Raw genomic sequence first — 12,714 nt, forward strand, 5'->3', positions numbered from 1 at the left:
GTTTGCGTTTTATATTAAGTTCTTCTATATCCCCATTCAGTTGTTTTTTCCATTCATCTTTATGTTGGGAATATATTGTCAAAGAGGAATTTACACTAACAGTAATCCATGTTATGTACTCACTGTTGGTATAATGCTCACCAAACGTGGCGTCCCACGTGGTAGCAGGCGAGCTCACCTCCGCAGCTCTGTGTTCAGTGTAAGTGGTACTACCTGTCTCGCAGTCATGGCTGTTTGATCTCAATATCTCACGTAGTGCCTCTGTTTGATCTCGGCGTCCCACGTGATGCAGTGTATTCAAGTTCCCCGATTTTCCATAAAATAGTGCCCGTATTGTCCGTGGAGCGCTCCACACTCTTATAGTAAGGCTTAATGGATTATCTTCGTGGTCCTGGATCTTATGGATGGTCTTAATACCAAATTTGGTATTAATGGTTGGTATTACTATAAGCCTTACTATAAGAGTGTGGAGCGCTCCACGGACAATACGGGCACTATTTTATGGAAAATCGGGGAACTTGAATACACTGCATCACGTGGGACGCCGAGATCAAACAGAGGCACCACGTGAGATATTGAGATCGAACAGCCGTGACTGCGAGACAGGTAGTACCACTTACACTGAACACAGAGCTGCGGAGGTGAGCTCGCCTGCTACCACGTGGGACGCCACGTTTGGTGAGCATTATACCAACAGTGAGTACATAACATGGATTACTGTTAGTGTAAATTCCTCTTTGACAATATATTCCCAACATAAAGATGAATGGAAAAAACAACTGAATGGGGATATAGAAGAACTTAATATAAAACGCAAACCAATTAATTGCACTGAACAGACAATAGATCTATATGTGCGCTAAGTGTGGGCCATTTGGTCAAAAATTTGAGAGACCTCACAATTAGAATAACTGTAAGAACATTGTTATAGCTCATACTATAAAGCGTATTATTCACTATATGTGACAGAGACTAACCGCACACGCAACAGATCATTATTATAGTCCCAGAGACATTGATGTGGAAAGGAGAAGGGATCTATTGGATCTATCACATATATAGCCAAAAATGAGATTTTGACCTTAAATGTGGTTTACGTCTTATTATTCTACTTTAGTTATTTTATGTATATTGCTTTTGTATATACCGTATATTGCTATTTTTATCTTTAGATATTGTGAATTAATAAATACTTGTACAAAAGACGTAACTGTTGTCATTGGATGGTTCCAAGTAAAGAGTGCCTGTCTATAGCGATATATATTTTATTGGTTTTTTGTTTTTGACAGGGCGAGTCATACAGACAGAGCACCTTTTCTCAGAGCAGGCAAGACGGTGAGCCGCTAAAATATAACTAGAAAAAGATTTAGTGGGCGCTTTGTGGTCGCACCCCAAGACATGAGATCTAGCAGACCGTCTACAGACCCACCCCAAATTGCTGGCCATAGCAGTAAAATCAGCTTGTATGGCAAATCATCGCAATGGCCAGACAGTACTGGCTGCTGCGGTCAAGAGTCCATGTCATCGGCTCTGCTGGGGTAAACAAGAAAGCCAGCGCAGCATGGCATCACCAGTGCAGGAATGGTCCTCAGTTTATATGGTTACTACATTACAGTCCATTATTTTTTTGCCATTCTTTGCTGTCTGGATTCATTTTTCCATCACATTATACACTTCTCTCTTAAAGGGGTTAAGGCCACTGCTGCAGCGCAGATACGGTGTGGCTGGGATGGGATCTGCTGCACATGAGTGTCTAAGTGCACTCCCACGGTACTGACCACCACTGCAGTGCACATATGAGGTTCCGAGGACGAGAGCTGCTGCGCATGCGTGCTCCTACGGTCCCAGCCACCAGAGGGGCTGGCGCTTTTTCAAGCACGGCCATCACTGTTGGTGGATTGCAGGGTTAACCTTCTCTACATGATAAATGCCATTTGCTGAAATGAGACAACCCCTTTAAGCACAAACTCAATGCAAACCCTCTTTTACTTCTGCAGTGGGATTTGCAGTCTCAGTGATTGTTTTAAAACCACTACTCCCAGCATCCCCTTCTTTTCCCTCTGAACATTTGCCCTGCTTCCCCCTAGCCACTGTCTCTTCCTTGTTCTGAAAGCCAACACATGACCTCAAGGGGCTACTATTCGTACTCTGCTCTATAACTATACCAGCCACTTGCTCCCACCACACGTTCATGTCGGAACATCCGCAATCACATGACTGCAAGTGGCAGCGGAACGGCGTAGCTGCACATCTTAACACAACTAAACTAGTAAGAGTGTGGTTTTGATTAAAATCAACGGTAACATAATCACAGTAAGGCCTTTTTCACACGACCGTATGGCTTTTTCAGTGTTTTGTGGTCCGTTTTTCACGTATCCGTTGTTCCGTTTCGCTTTTCCGTATTGCATATACAGTAATTAGATAGAAAAAATTGGGCTGGACATAAAATTTTCAATAGATGGTTCTGCCAAATTTTTTGCAGACCCATTGACTTGAATGGAGCCACGGAACATGCTTTGCGGGCAATAATAGGACATGTTCTATCTTTCAACAGAACGGAAATACGGAAAAGGAATGCATAAGGAGTACATTCAGTTTTTTTGGCGGAACCATTAAATGAATGGTTCCATATACGGAACGCAAAAACAGCCCGTAAACGGAAAAAAAAAAACGGTGTGTGAAAGAGGCCTAAAAGATATATGGGATCCTCAAAATGCACAGCTTTACTCCTTCCATGATCTGTGTGTTAGATACATCCCACTATTTAGCGTTCCATCAATTATTAGGTTTTTTGAAGAACAGATTGAGAAACTTCAACTCAGAATTCTCTTCTAACAGCTTTGATGGCATTATATTGCCCAAGCACTCCAAGATATCCATAGCCTCTAAATATGATAATTGTGAGGAATATGGATTAATATTTACTGTCAGCCATGTCCTCACACCCACCATTTGCTGAAAGATGGCAGAGGAAATCAAACTCCACAGGGGGGCCCTGCTTCAAAGCCGCAGTCAGATAGCAGAAAACTCCTAGCAGGCCACATGTGGTTACATTTGACACCTTCAGTCAGACAGCACGGATCCTACAGGAAAACCCCTAGCAGGAGGTATCAGCCCTTGCCAGGATCAATGCAACCTCCCAGACATGTTGGCATCTACATTTCATAAGGAATTATGAATCGCCCGGCCATCGCAGGCGCAAACCGGAAACATATGTGTGTCCCGGTGAACATGCCCAAGGGCTTTGTTTGATGGGGGATGCCAGGGAAGGGAGATATACATATCTCCCCACAGAAACCAAATAACGGTATCATGTTTGGACTCTAGTTGTAGCCGGAACCCAGGTGGATCAATTGGGCCTGGAACCATCTTTCTGCGACATTCTGGTCTGGGGCTATCAGCCCTAAGGGGTTTTATGGGTCATTTGCTGCCAGCACCAGAGTAGGAGGGGTGGACCCTACCCATAGGCGGGGAGGGGAGCGGCCGGCTACAGGTCATAAGCCCATGCAAGCCAGCGGGCAGGGTCTTTCTCTGAAAGGGGGTCACATCGTGCAAATGTGTTTGGAGAGACCTGGAAACCAGCTGACATCACTGCCCTCCATGTGAATACAGCAAAGGAACTTTCATCTTACCCAGTAACTGACTTTCGCTCTGCTTAACCCTGTTATATATATATATATATCTCACCTGTATCTGTAACCTCTTAGTGTATATTGTGTTACATCTAGTGTGCTCTTAAGGCGATTAAATATATAATTTAATCTTGTGCTATCTTGTATCTCGATCACGAATCCCTACGTCCGTGTTTTGGCCTAGGTATAAGCTACTGCAGGTTGGTTTCTCACCCTATATAATCCCGTTAGCGGACCAGGCTTATATCAAACGAGAAGCTGGTGGCAAATACCCGGGCTAAAACAGCGCTGTTTTCACTGCGGCAGTGAAAAGGCTCTCTCAGCTGGTTACCTCTCTGTGCCCGCGTGGACAGGAGGTGCCTGTGTAAACGGTACCAAGCTGACCTTACCTGCTCCTCTGGAGCACGTAACATCACTCTTTTGGTAACCCAAGACCATACAGCGTCTTGCAAGCTCGACGTAGGTGACGTCAAGCGGGCACGAGGCGTGGTATTCGTCACAATAATATTAGGAAAGGTATCTCTCACCAACAGAGCAACACTCTCTTTAAAGGACGGAGCAAAAACTTTAAAGGGGATGGCAGAGGGTACGAAAAGCTGTCAAGCAAAATATGAAGAGAGACGCATTTCCAATTTATCCACAAAGCTGTATATGGATTTGATATTAAGACCAGTAAAAAGGTCTCCAATGGGGACAGGAACAAAATGCCCTAAATGCATACTCCAAAATGTCGACCTACACCATTGTGTTTGGGAGTGTAGGAAGGCGAGGGAGCTGTGGAACCAGATCGTTCAGGAGCTAAATGACAAATTACACACTAAACTAGGTTGCACCCGGAAGAAATTCGCTCTCATTTAACCGCTCCGCAGACACCAATAGTGACACGTTATACTATTGGCCACCAAAAGATGTATCCTTAAACATTGGTTAGCTGCATCGGTGCCAAGTATAAGAGAGGTGATAGATCATTCCAAATTATGTCTTCTAGCGGACAGACGGGAGACAGAGGTTTGTAAGGATAAGACTTCTAAAGATTACCATGTGAAATGGTTGGCTTTTATTCAAGCATTCTATCCTCCTGAGGAGGCGAAGGATCTTATTTGAGAGGGTAGAACAGAGGATTTATTTTAGATATATTATTACTTCCTGAAATAGGGTTTTTTTTTTTTTTTTTTTTTATATCCTCTTGAAATCGAGGAGTTAAGTTATCACATTTGCATACCTTGCACCTGCTAAGGGAAAGCAACATTTCTTCAATGGTTTATAGGGTGTCAGCTACAGCATCTGGGGTGGGAGGGATGAGGGGAGGGACAGGTTGGGGTGATTACTATCAAAGCCTTCACATGTACTGTACGTGGGTATCGGTAATGTGTTCAGATAATAGAAATGATCCTGTATGACATCCTCATTTATATATTGTACAATAGGCGTATGAGGATTCATTCAGTCTCTTGATGTATAAGGAGAAAATCAATAAAACATGTTTAAAAAAAAAAGAAAAGAAAAAAGAAATCAACGGCAAACAATAGTTTTTTTTCGTCTGCATAACCCCATTTAAATCCTTCCTTAAGAGCCAATTCATGTGACCGCGTTCAGTCCGGGAAACACGAGCACGGTGCAATAGACCTGCCATCAGGTATGAGCAGACTGTATCATATCTCACTATGGTGCAGACAGGTTGGGTCAGGAGAGCAGTGGTCGGTCCAGGAGATGCGGCCCACACATGGACCGCGTTTCCCATACCGTACGCGGTCGTGTGGATCAACCCTTATCATTTTCCGCTATTCAGGATCCACTGTTGGCTAAAGATAAAATGCATCAAAATCTGCGACTTACTGTTTTGTGAGTACTGATATCTCTCACAGTATTCCTCTGTTCCAGAAGTAAAGATATGTTTCTTCCCAAAAAGTTCTTCAATGCTGTCAAAATACAAAGTATCCATATATGACAAAATCCAAACCTGTATTACTCATAACTTATTTATTGTGAAGTGCCATGAATTCCAGTGTGCTGTAGGTATGGAAAGGACTTCGGTACATCTCTGGTAGCACCCCCTGCTGTTTATCCTTCTTGTCCACCTTCTCCAGCACTCAGAGGTGGACGTACATGCTCAGAAGCTTCCCGCTCCCACCCCCTCAGTGCCGGCATAGTGATTTCATAATGAAGCAGGTAAAGTGGTCCAGGCACCTTTCATTCATTCATTCATTCATCCCTACCTCTAAATCCATAGAAATATATAGGGAAAACGTAATGCGATTGAGCTGGGAATGACAAGGTATAAACTGCTAGTGGTGCTCAGTCAATGATCACACAACCAGTGTGGTGCCCCCTTTATTTTGGGTTCTGCAGCAGGGTATATGTTGAGACAGGGTTACATTAATCCAGGTTGGCATCTCCCCTTGCTGCGATACAGGCTGCCCACCCTGGCAGGTAACTGGATGTGACCTATTAACTGGTGCCGGCCTCTTAATAAACTTGTCACTTATGTAATGTCCGTGCACCAAAAACTGAAACCTACACCAGTAAGGGGGTGGAATAAATGACCAGTTGTTACTTACTGCAGTTTTCTGGCTTATAAACTATAGTAAATGGCTCCTGCCCCCTTCCGCTAAGCTCTGCTCACTTTTTAAAGAGGACCTTTCACCGATTATTACACTATGAACTAACTATACAGACATGTGGAGCGGCGCCCGGGGATCTCACTGCACTTACTGTTATCCCTGGACGCCGCTCCGTTCTCCTGCTATGCCCTCCGGTATCTCCGCTCACTAAGTTATAGTAGGCGGAGATACCAGTCCCTAAGTTATGGTAGGCGGAGTCTGGCCAATCGCAGCGCAGAGCTCACAGCCTGGGAGGTTATTTTCTCCCAGGCTGTGAGCTCTGCAATGCGATTGGCCAGCGTTAGGGCAGACTCCGCCTACCATAACTTAAGGAACGGAGATACCGGAGGACATAGCAGGAGAACGGAGCGGCGCCCGGGGATAATAGTAAGTGCAGAGAGATCCCCGGGCGCCGCTCCACATGTATGTATACTTAATTCATAGGGTAAGAATCGGTGAAAGGTCCTCTTTAAGAAAGTAGCAAGGGAAGCACAACATTTTTTTTTTTTAAAAGACAAAAATTTTGCATGCTAAAAAAAAAATGGTGCACACATTTGGTAAATGACCCCCATATAACTTATAATTAGGGATGAGCGAATCAACTTCGGGTAATAACATCATAAATTAATTTGTACTGTAAAAAAATAAACATTTCCCGAACTTGGGTTCAGTTCCACTGTTTAAATATTTAACCCTTAAAGTCCATCTGCCAGCAAACATCTAGCTAAAGACATCTGTGCTGGTCCCATGTTGATATGTGCCCGCATTGCTGAGAAAAATTATGATGTTTATAATATGCAAATGAGCCTCTAGGAGCAACGGGGGCGTTACCATTACACCTAGAGGCTCTGCTTTCTCTGCAACTGCTGCGCCCTTTGCACCTTGAGTGACAGGGCCAGGTGTGATGTTTTCACTGCTTGGCCCTGTCAAAGTGAAGAGGGCGTGGCAGTTGCAGAGTTGAGTGTAACGACAACGCCCTCGTTGCTCCTAGAGGCTAATTTGCATATTAAAACATTATAACTTTTCTCAGCAATGCAGACCCGTATGGACATGGGACAAACACAGATGTCATCAGCCAGGGGCTTGCAGTGCGCTGCCTGTCAATCAATCGCTCCTCAACCAGGTTGTGTGGTCCTATAGCTTGAGGTCGTCAGGTTCCCTAGGAGTTGGCTCCTAGACCCTGCTAGCATTTTCACATCTGACATTAAAGAGGACCTGTCACCGCTCCTGACAGGCCTATTTTAATAGCTACATGCCTTTCCCATGTAATACCAATTCTAGAGCATCTATTCTTATGGCTCTATGTTGTGCCATTCCTTTATTATTCCTGCTAGAAGTTCTGAATGAATTGCTAGCAGTCTGCAGTAAGGGTACAGAGGGGTGTTACCAGTTGGGGGCTTGTACCTGCACAGATTCACTCTATCCAATCAGTGCTGCCATTTTCAGACTGTGCAGGGCCCCCCCCCCCCCCCTCCCCCAACTGGTAACACCCCTCTGTACCCTTACTGCAGACTGCTAGCAATTCATTCATAACTTCTAGTAGAAATAATAAATGAATGGCACAACATACAGACATAAGAATAGATGCTCCAGAATTGTTAGTACGTGGGGAATGCATATAGCTATTAAAATAGGCCTGTCAGGAGCGGTGAAAGGTTCTCTTTAAAGAGGACCTGTCACCGCTCCTGACATGTCTGTTTTAATAGCTTCATATGTTTCCCATGTAGTAACAATTCTGGAGCATCTATTCTTATGTCTGTATGTTGTCCCATTCCTTTATTATTTCTAGAAGTTATGAATGAAATGCTAGCAGTCTGCAGTAAGGGTACAGAGGAGAGGTAAACAGTTGGAAGAGGAGGGGGGGGGGGGGAGTCCCTGTGCCCCTGTCAACGAGCCCTAAGGGGAATTCACACCTTGTAGTTTACAGCTTTAAAAATCCTATCCACACAAAGCAGAAAATTTGCACAGAATTTAGGGCAGTCAATTCCATCACGATTTTAACCTTTGCAATGGATTTGTGGCAACATCTGGCCTTACCCAAAGGATGATAAAATCAGAAGCCCTACCAGTATGATAACGGCAAACATCTCTTACCTTTCCTGTTCTTCCAAATCTCTACTGTACTGCTCTGAGAAGGAGGCCTTCTGGCTGGGTTTGTATGGGTTAATGCTAAAAAAAAAATACAGAATAAATGTTAGAACTATCCACAGTTTTAGTGCCGTCGGTATAAACCTGCCTCTGCGAGTTCTCCAATAAACCAGCTCCACATCCATACGGAAATTACTACACTAGGTTGGGTTTTACATATAGAGAGGGTGGCAGCACAGCAGACATTGTAAAAGGTGACCTATACATTCAACTTTTATTAACCCATGGCCAACAAAACGTCATTTCCTCCTATGAAATAATGGTCACAGCCGATGGACAGTCAGCCAATCAGCCAGCCCCCTGTAAGTATGTGACCAACACAAAAGGGTGAAGAAATAGAGGTGCTGACATTTTTACATTGGGGCACACTACTTAATGAAAGTCTATTAGTGATTAATATCTATTTTTGTGTGAAGCAGATTAACAGATTTTTAGTTCTACCTGGACAACCCCTTTAAGTAGGGGCATTAAACGGCATCTGTCAGCAGATTTGTACCACCGGCTGACCTGTTACATGTGCGCTTGGCAGCTGAAGGGATCTGTGTTGGTCCCATGTGCCCACATTACTGAGAAAAATGATGTTTTATTATATGCAAATGAGCCTCTAGGAGCAACAGGGGCGTTACCATTACACCTAGAGGCTCTGCTGTCTCTGAAATTGCCACACCCTCTCCATTTTGATTGACAGAGCCAGACATGATGTCGTTTACACTGTCTGCAGAGGGCGCGGCAGTTGCAGAGAGAGCAGAGCCTCTAGGTGTAATGGCAACTCCCCCGTTGCTCCTAGAGGTTAATTTGCATATATTATATATTTTTTCTCAGCAATGCGGGCACATACGCACATGGGACCAACACAGATGCTTTCAGCTACAAATCTGCTGACAGATGCCCTATAAGGTGTAAGGTCACTGGGGCATTGGCACTATAAATGTACACTGTAACGTCAAATATTTAAAGAAATTGCCTTAGGCCTCTTTCACACAGGCGTAGCGTTTGAGGGCCGGATAGGATGCGGGTGCGTCGCGGGAAAATGCGCGATTTTTCCGCGCGAGTGCAAAGCGTTTTAATACGTTTTCCACGCGCGTGAGAAAAATCGGCATGTTTGGTACCCAGACCCGAACTTCTTCACAGAAGTTCGGGTTTGGGTTAGACCTTTATTATTTTCCCTTATAACATGGTTATAAGGGAAAATAATAGCATTCTTAATACAGAATGTAAAGTAAATTAGAGATGGAGGGGTTAAAAAAATAATAATATTAAACTCACCTCATCCACTTGTCCGCGCTGCCCGGCTTGTCTTCTTTCTTCTTCTTTGATGACCTTGGAGGAAAAGGACCTTTGGTGACGTCACTGCGCTCATCACATGGTCCATAACCAAGGTAATGTACCATGTGATGAGCACAGTGACGTCACCAAAGGTCCTTTTCCTCCCAGGTCATCAAAGAAGAAGAAGAAAGAAGACAAGCCGGGCAGCGTGGACAAGTGGATGAGGTGAGTTTATTAACTTTTTTATTTTTTAACCCCTCCATCTCTAATTGACTTAGCATTCTGTATTAAGAACGCTATTATTTTCCCCATATAACCATGTTATAAGGGAAAATAATAAAGATCGAATCCCCATCCCGATCGTCTCCTAGCAACCATGCGTGAAAATCGCACCGCACCTGCTTGCGATTTTCACGCAGCCCCATTCACTTCTGGGGGGCCTGCGTTGCGTGAAAAACCCACAATATAGAATATGCTGTGATTTTCATGCAACGCACAAGTGATGCGTGAAAATCACCGCTCATGTGCACAGCCCCATAGAAATGAATGGGTCCGGATTCAGTGCGGGTGCAAAGCGTTCACCTCACGCACCCGCGTGGAAAACTCACTCGTGTGAAAGAGGCCTTAAAAGTTGGTGACTACTTACCGCTCACACACAGCTTTAGGTACCCTTTAGATCTGCAGCATGCCAACTCTTCAAGCAGATTTTCAACATGCCCCATCACATTTTACAATGCAATACAAGGTCCGCTAGTATAATTTACGGATTTGCAGGGGACTCGCCACAGAATTAGAAGCAAAATTGGCTTAGGGGGTCAAGCACACGAATGTATATTCTTTCCGTGCCAGTTTCGTGTTTTTTTGTAGACCGTATACGGAACCATTCACTTAAACGAGTCCGCAAAAAAAAACTAAAGTTACTCCGTGTGCATTCTGTTTCCGTATGTCCGTTCCGAAAAATGATAGAACATGTCCTATTATTGTCTGCATTACGGACAAGGATAGTACTGTTCTATCAGGGGGCCACTGCTCCGTTCCGCAAAATAGGGAATGCACACGGACATCATCCGTATTTTTTGTGGATCAGTTTTTTGCTGACCGCAAAATACATACGGTCGTGTGCATGAGGCCTAAACGCGATATTTCCCACCCCATGAGGACGCGCCCCAAAGTCTGTCAGTCTAAAAGAGGTCCTGAACGCTGCTGTAGCTCCTTTCCTACTCTTAGAGTTAACTGGCCACAAGCTTCAACCTCATGGATCTCTTCCAAATACAGAGAGGACGTTAACTTACTCTAGAAGACGAGGAATCCAGCTAGGCTTCCTGAGGAAACAAAAGAGCAATTAATGAGCTGGCCGACACAGATGGGTATTGAACAAAGAATACATTGTAAGCCTGAGCAAACGACAGCCGTACATACAGTTTACAGCTCCACCTGCAATCCCTCCTATATGAGCAGTGAATCACGCACCGGAGGTCGCTTCAGTGCATGTCCACCACAAGCTAGATGTGACACGACATGAAGGAACCCAAGGAGAGGCTGCTGCTCACTACAGCTACCCTCCTACCGCATGGCCTGCTCTATGAAGGACTCGTCATCTGAACTGACTATTTTTAAAGGGGTATTCCCATCGGGGACACTGATGGCATATAGCTAGGATAAGCCATCAATGTCAGATAGGTGTGCGTTCCACCTCTGGGACCCCTCAAAATGAAGGAGAGCACACGGTGCTCTTCATTCACCACTATGGGCATCACTCTGTGTGGGGGGGGCACTTAAAGGGGTTATCCAAAGTGTAACACATGCCCCTCATATAAATTATACTTACCCAGCACCCACGTCGCTCCTGATACACACATGGCTGCTGCTGAATCTCGGGAGGGGGAGGAGGTTGGAGAGCAGCCAATGGCAGGCTGCGATGGGGACGAGCCTCCCTAGATTCACCTGCAATGTTAGGGAGGCTTGTCCCCCTTGCGGCCTGCTATTGGCGGCTGCTGCTCCCCTTGTCGCATGGATCAAAACATCAGGAGCAGCGCAGGTGCTGGGGAGCGGGGTAAGTATAATCTATATGAGGGGCATGTTTTAGACTCTGTGAGGGTGCACTTAAGGGGCACCACTATGTGAGTAGTACTTAAAGGGGTTTTGCACTTTCATTTAACTGATGATCTATCCTCTGGATAGATCATCAGCTTCTGATCGGCGAGGGTCCGAAACCCGGGACCCCCGCCGATCAGCTGTTTGAGAAGGCAGCGGCGCTCCAGCAGCGCCGCGGCCTTCTCACTCTTTACCGCCGGCCCACTGACGTCACGACTAGTATCAACTAGCGTGGGCGCGGCTAAGCTCTGTTCAAGTGAACAGAGCTTAGCCGCGCCCACGCTAGTTGATACTATTCGTGACGTCAGTGGGCCGGCGGTAAAGAGTGAGAAGGCCGCGGCGCTGCTGGAGCGCCGCTGCCTTCTCAAACAGCTGATCGGGCGGCGGTCCCGGGTGTCTGGTCCCGCCGATCAGAAGCTGATGATCTATCCAGAGGATAGATCATCAGTTAAATGAAAGTGCAGAACCCCTTTAAGGAGGCATCACTGTGTGGGGGCCATCTAAGGGGACATAATACTGCATGTCAGGAACGTAGAGGGCATCTATTTGTGTAGGGGCCTCATTCATTGTGGGAACACTAAAGAGATCATACTGCTGTGAGGGGGTCGCTTAGGCACATCATGGGGGCACTAAGGGGAATCATACTGCCTAAGGGGCACTCTGTGTGTGTTTTTTCTTCCTGAGATTTAGACAATAAAGGGGTTTTCCTCAGGATAGGTCATTAGTATCTGATTGGTGGGGGCTGAAACAAGGGACCCCCCGCTGATCAGCTGTTGGAGAAGGCACCGGCGCCCCTGTAAGCACCACGGTCTTCTCACAGCTTTCCCTAGGCCAGGGACGTCACATCGTTCATTGGTCACATGGCCTAGGCTCAGCCCCATAGAAGTGAAGCAAGCACAGATACTATACAATGCACCGCACTGTGCCTGGTGAGCAGGGAGAAGGCAGGGGCACGCACAGGGGCGCCGGTGCCT

The 12,714-nt window shown here is 45.6% G+C and overlaps 1 protein-coding gene across 1 annotated transcript in view; it reads right to left on the reverse strand.

The window, feature by feature from the left end:
- LOC120980576 overlaps positions 1-12,714 on the reverse strand; it is a 41,551-nt gene that overhangs the window by 18,222 nt on the left and 10,615 nt on the right. The window contains exons 3-5 of the mRNA XM_040409748.1: positions 10,939-10,968; positions 8,327-8,401; positions 5,469-5,551 (exon numbers count right to left, since the gene is read on the reverse strand). Of these exons, the coding sequence (XP_040265682.1) occupies positions 5,469-5,551; positions 8,327-8,401; positions 10,939-10,968 (188 nt within the window). The remainder of the gene's footprint in view (positions 1-5,468; positions 5,552-8,326; positions 8,402-10,938; positions 10,969-12,714) is intronic.

This window comes from Bufo bufo, chromosome 10 (assembly GCF_905171765.1).
Source record: "Bufo bufo chromosome 10, aBufBuf1.1, whole genome shotgun sequence".
Classification (NCBI taxonomy): Eukaryota; Metazoa; Chordata; class Amphibia; order Anura; family Bufonidae; genus Bufo; species Bufo bufo.